The sequence below is a fragment of the Nicotiana tabacum genome, chromosome 15 (genome assembly GCF_000715075.1).
Source record: "Nicotiana tabacum cultivar K326 chromosome 15, ASM71507v2, whole genome shotgun sequence".
Taxonomy (NCBI): Eukaryota; Viridiplantae; Streptophyta; class Magnoliopsida; order Solanales; family Solanaceae; genus Nicotiana; species Nicotiana tabacum.
Genome location: NC_134094.1, coordinates 86284165 through 86289540, shown reverse-complemented (window position 1 = coordinate 86289540; position 5376 = coordinate 86284165). Strand labels below are relative to the sequence as shown.

The 5376-nt window shown below is 36.8% G+C and overlaps 1 protein-coding gene across 1 annotated transcript; it reads right to left on the bottom strand.

Moving 5' to 3' along the window:
* Nucleotides 1–200: 200 nt before the first annotated feature.
* LOC107777809 (tRNA-uridine aminocarboxypropyltransferase A) lies at nt 201–4729 on the bottom strand. The gene is made up of 4 exons (XM_016597959.2): nt 4305–4729; nt 1207–1743; nt 612–793; nt 201–508 (listed from the first exon to the last, which is right to left on the bottom strand). Exons 1-2 carry the CDS (start codon nt 4666–4668, stop codon nt 1319–1321), a joined length of 789 nt encoding a protein of 262 aa, XP_016453445.1. The 5' UTR covers nt 4669–4729; the 3' UTR covers nt 201–508; nt 612–793; nt 1207–1318.
* Nucleotides 4730–5376: the final 647 nt, after the last annotated feature.

Below are 5376 nucleotides of genomic sequence, written 5' to 3'. Positions count from 1 at the left end.
CAAAGTTCATATCCCAAAGTGTCAAAAAGACTTCTCATTCGCATGTTTGAACTGCCAATAAATACACAACAGTATATGCTTTTATATAATAATTTCTTACTTATTCATTGTTAAATAAAGTATCAATTTGTGACTAGCACTCCAAGTGGATAGAGGGTGCTTTTACGCTGACAGGAGAGTGCCAAGGCAACATTAACGCGAACGGGCAAATGTCGCCACTGGCTGCAACTGCTTAAAGAGTTAAGATTAATCGCCATGAATTGAAGCAAACGATTAAATGATAATTACACCACCACCACTAAGACAGAACAAACTTCTTAAAGTAAACTTCATGTTAAGACATTCAGTCTCATTAATCTTTTAGACATCCTCTTTGCCCTCTTTGAAGCAGATGAAGCCAAGGCTTCAAGATTTGACATTAGGAATTGCACTTTGGTTCTTTTATTCGAACTTGGCCCCATTGTTCTTGTGCTGGCCATGTCCGAATTGAAGATCATCAGCCAACTACCTGAAAATCATGTAAGTTCCTTAGCATGCTTCCAAGTGCTCATCAAAGAAATCAAAGCCCAAGATTCAGATTTCCCAGGCTGACTACTTTACAGAAATTTGACCTGAAACAAGATGCCATTGAGGCCGGAGAAAAGCAGAATGCGAGACAACTGCCGCATAAGCAGGTTACTGCCATATACCCCAACCAATCAAAACACCGTCTGGCAAGGTTTTCTGCAACTGAAGAATTTGGATAACCTCATCAAAGCACCTCATGGCCACGCCTTTTGCTCAATCGGGATACCTATATAGTGAATTGCAACAGGGAGAGTGAGATCGTAATTCATAGTAACTACTAATCCAGAACATTAATAATAAAAAAAAATTGCAACCATTTGGCATCCCAGCACTTAATTTGCTACAAAATGACTTCGAAAACCAATCTTCAATAGCCAGTAAAGTACGCTATAACATCTCTATAGATTCAAGAACTCAAGAACAAACATATCTTCTACACCATATAAGATCTACAGCACAACAGCATTGACATATCAAAGGATCTAGACATATTAGACAACATATAAGCCTCAAACTATCAAGTCAAGGTATTCAGAGGAACTAAGCACAAGCAGAATGGGGATATTGAATTTCCTAATAAAACCCATCAGTGATATATATGAATTGGAAGTTGAAACCAGTGAATCTTGGAACAAGTACCAGGTACAGGCTGGATAACTGTGAGCAGTCCGGCATGTGCAATCCAAAACAGAATTTGAGGCTATCCTTGTGCATGTTGCTTCAGAAGTACAAAGAAAATGGAACAAAGCAATTATGTTTTTCCCTCTCGTCCTCCCTTTATCAACTTTGGCCTAGGCTTCATAGGCTTGAGAAAAGAAGCCTGAAACTTGACCATACTTCTTAAAACCTCTATCAAACTTGACTCTACATCAATGCCATTAGGCTCAAGAATCCGTAAGCAATGTGCTACTGCCTCCATGGTACTCATGCACCCGCTAAATGGTTCCTTCCTAAGAATTAAATCAGAATTGAAGATCGTCCTGCCGTCATTGCCTACATCATAGTCTAAGTGAACCTGGACAGCAAACTTTGACAAAAATGATAAGCTTGCACGCATCATCTCTCGAGCATGCTTCCAAGTTCCATCAAAAGCAATCAAGACGTAGTTGATCATCTCTACAGTATGTTTAGAGGATTTCCAATGATTGATTTCCTGAGATGGTGATGTATCAGCACCTGAAGAATCACAGTCACATAACTTTTTCCCATTAGTCAACAACCAGAAAAAGAATCAGAAAATAAATGAAGAAAAGGAGATTGTTTCTCTTGGCGGGCATGCTGCAGGTTTGAGGGGATGAGAGTGCCGCTACAGGGTTGGTGTGCATGAGAAATGGTCATCAACCAATTATTTCATTTGACATGATTGAATAATTATGGCATGAGGATCTAGATTAATAGCCAAAAGAAATTTGGTCCAAGGATGATATTGAGTTATATCCCTAGATATAGAGCCCGTTTGGATTAGCCGAATAAAAGTAGCTTTTAAGCATTTGGGCTTAAAAGCACTTTTGAAGTGATGGAACTGAATTCAAAAAAGAAGCACTTACATGCTTGGCTAGAAGTGTTGAAGCTTAAAATAAGCAATTGGTGTGTTTGGTGAAAAAGTGCTAATAAGCACTATTTTATATTAAAATAACTAAAATGTCCTCAAAACTGTTAAAAATTAAATAAATTAATTATTACCAAATATTAATTCTAAATTGATAATAGTACAAATTAATTATGTTTTTAACATATTTTAAGTTCTAAATTTGTTAGATAAAATTATTTTAATTTATGAAAGATATTTTTTTCCCTTAGACCAGATCTTCACTGTATGTTCATATGCAGAATTCTCTGTCAAAGAAAGAACATAGGTAACCTGTCATGGTGTACAAACTGCTAATAAAATAAACCATAGTGTTAAGCATGTAAATTGGGCAAATGGAAGCATCTTTTTTCCTACCTTCTTTCCTTAAAATATTTTTTCCATATTTTCATTCAACCACCGAAAGCTTTTTATTTTAACTCTTTGCAATCTTACTAGTTTAATCGAAAGGGATTTAAAAGAAGAATGAAAAAGAGTTTCTCAAAATGTGAGCACTCGACATGGAAGCAATTGCAGACAAGGTCAAACGAATAGACAAAGACGAAGGAGCAAGGGATAAAAATGTAATTGGCTTGGTCAAACCCCAAGTGCTCTTAAGTCAAAAAGCAATAAGTTGGAGTAGATCAACTTATTGCTTTTGGCTTGTTTTGAGTTGTTTTCGCTTAAAAGCACTTTTTATATTTGCCATACACTAAAACAAGCCAAAAAGTACTTTTAAGCTAATTTGGCCAGCTTTTAAGCCAATACAAACACCCTCATAGTTTGGTGACAACACAGACAATATAGTGATGTTTAAGCTCATTTGTATGACCAAATTCAGTACCTTTCATCTCTTTTGAGATTTTTCTTTTTGGTAGTATTGTAAAGGAGAAACGCACAGAAAAGCATTAAAGTCTACTGGAGCTTTAAGAGAAAAGTGCAGTTGAAGCATTAGCTTCGGAGAAGATAGGCACAAATGAAGAAAACAGTTAAAGCATATATAAGTAATGGGAAAATAATAACTGTAAATATAAAAGACAATTATTTATATAAAGGAATTAAAAGATATTACAGTTGAGTAGAATATGTCAAGCAAAATCATATCTCATCAAGTTCAAAATCAGTTTTAATTTTTTACCAGGATGGAAAATGCAATTTTAAGTTTCTAATCAAATTCTGTAAGCAATATTCTTACACTAAATTTGAATGTTCTATTCATGATCACTAATATAATCATTCATAACGTTTAACTATATTTATTGTTTAGTCTCCCTCTCTTCAAAGACAAAACTCATGAGTGACGAGGTGCGTCTTAGTGCCTTGGTGCTTACACTAAAGTTCTGTCTAAGCAAGGAGAAATCGTTCTCATTTTCTGTAAGCATCCCTTCTCTTTCTTCAAGGTACCTTTATCTCTACACAATATACACTGATAACCCTTTCTCATTCTTGAGTCTTCCAGGTACAATTAGCTTTATACGACCTACAATTTATGACTTCCCTTTTACTTTCAATTAAAGTAAATCCTTTTCCTCTGTTTTCTCCTCTGCTAAGTGGCAAATCATCTTCCAAGTGTGCGGACATTTTCTTTTTTCAGCTTGATATAGCAATTCACTATTCTCAATTATTAACAGACAACAAAAAACCTCAATCCCAACTACTTCGGGCAAGCTATATGAATCCTAAATAACCATTCCGCTCCATTTAGACCTATGTCATTCTGATACTCGATAACACATCTAAATTTCGTCTTTTACAACAAATTAATCACAACTAATCTAGCTCTACCAACACTTGCCCGACATTATCAACAATACAATCTCAAATAAAATAAAATTATATGGCAGAGTAGGAACTTATTTTTCTTTAGAAAACAGAAAGTTAGTAGGGATTTTGTAATACAACAGATAAAGAGTATAGTTATAGAGAGGATTCAAATGTATAGGGAGGGAAAGCGAACTAGGAGGTGCATAGATCTCATTGAACATATTTGTAATTAGACTGCGAGACCTACTGCTGCCAGCAGTGCGTGGCTGGTGCTTGGGTGCTCTTTAAGTGTATGTGTTAATGTGGTTTGGAAATGGTAATATTCACAGTTATTACCAAGAAAAATAAAATTAGAAAAGATTAAACTCGTTCACTCAAGAAGTAAGTTTTTCGAATAACTTCATACCAGGAAACAGATAAATTGCTCTGTGCGGAAAATTAGGGTTACGAATAGCAACATCGTGAAGAGAATCGAGAATTTCTGAATCGCCGTAGCGTAATCTCCGGCCAACTATAACGTCGCATTTGCGGAGGCACTTGGATAGAACAGGGACCGTGGCGAGCTTGTGCCGTTGCTCGTGAGGATGGTGAAGGATTACGATTCGAGTAATAGTTGCGATTGGTTCCGGTGGAATTATGCTGCATAAACACACTTTTATTGGTCTGTTACAGTTAAAGCAAAGTTTTCGCCGCTTCTCTTCGTTGTGACCGTCAGAATCATCGCCGGCGGCGAAGGGAGTGGAATTTGCCGGTTGGGTTTCGGGGTCCATTGGAGTAGGAAGTTTCTGGAAGTTACTAACGACTTGGATAACTCTTCTAAACCGAATTGTAACGATATTAGGGGAAAGTTATCAAAATGGTCCTCAAAGTATATGAGTGAGACTATTTTGGTCCTTGATTTATTGTTTTTACCAGAAATAGTTTAGGTTTCTTTTGTATCAAGAGTGTTGGGAAGCCAGTAAGATGGATTAGATGGAGAGACGATGCCTCTTCAGAGTCTAAAGAGAAATCAGGAAGACAACATAATAAGGATAGAGAAGACTCCGAGGTTTACGGATGCTGGCATATGTACCTTAAAGTCTTCGTGTATAACTAGTTTACTGATACCTGGTCTGATAGGAAGTACCTGGATCTACACAAAAAAATATGCAGAAGCGTAGTATGAGTACACCACATCAGTATCCAGTAAGTTCCAAGCCTAACCTCGGTAGAGTAGTGATGAGGTCACGTCAGTCCCTACTGAAAATAATAATAAATAAGGCAGAAATTTATAATAGTGTAACTAAGTGACAAAGAAATAAATAAAATTTACAGAAAGATAACAACACAACAATTAGAGGTAAACAACAGGCGCGCTCCCAAGGTACCTCCTCGTAGTCCCAAAATTAAATCTGCAGTACATGAGGGATCTCCCGAGGAACCGCCTCATAGTCCCAAAAGTAAATATGCAGTGCAGGGGGATCTCCCGAGGAACCGCC

Bases quoted from the DNA above. Each gene is read 5' to 3' on its own strand.
- LOC107777809 (XM_016597959.2), bottom strand. From the start codon at position 4,668: ATGGACCCCGAAACCCAACCGGCAAATTCCACTCCCTTCGCCGCCGGC. The intron at 1,744-4,304 runs GTATGAAGTTAT...GTGATTCTTCAG, and splicing joins AGCAATTTATCTGTTTCCTG to GTGCTGATACATCACCATCT.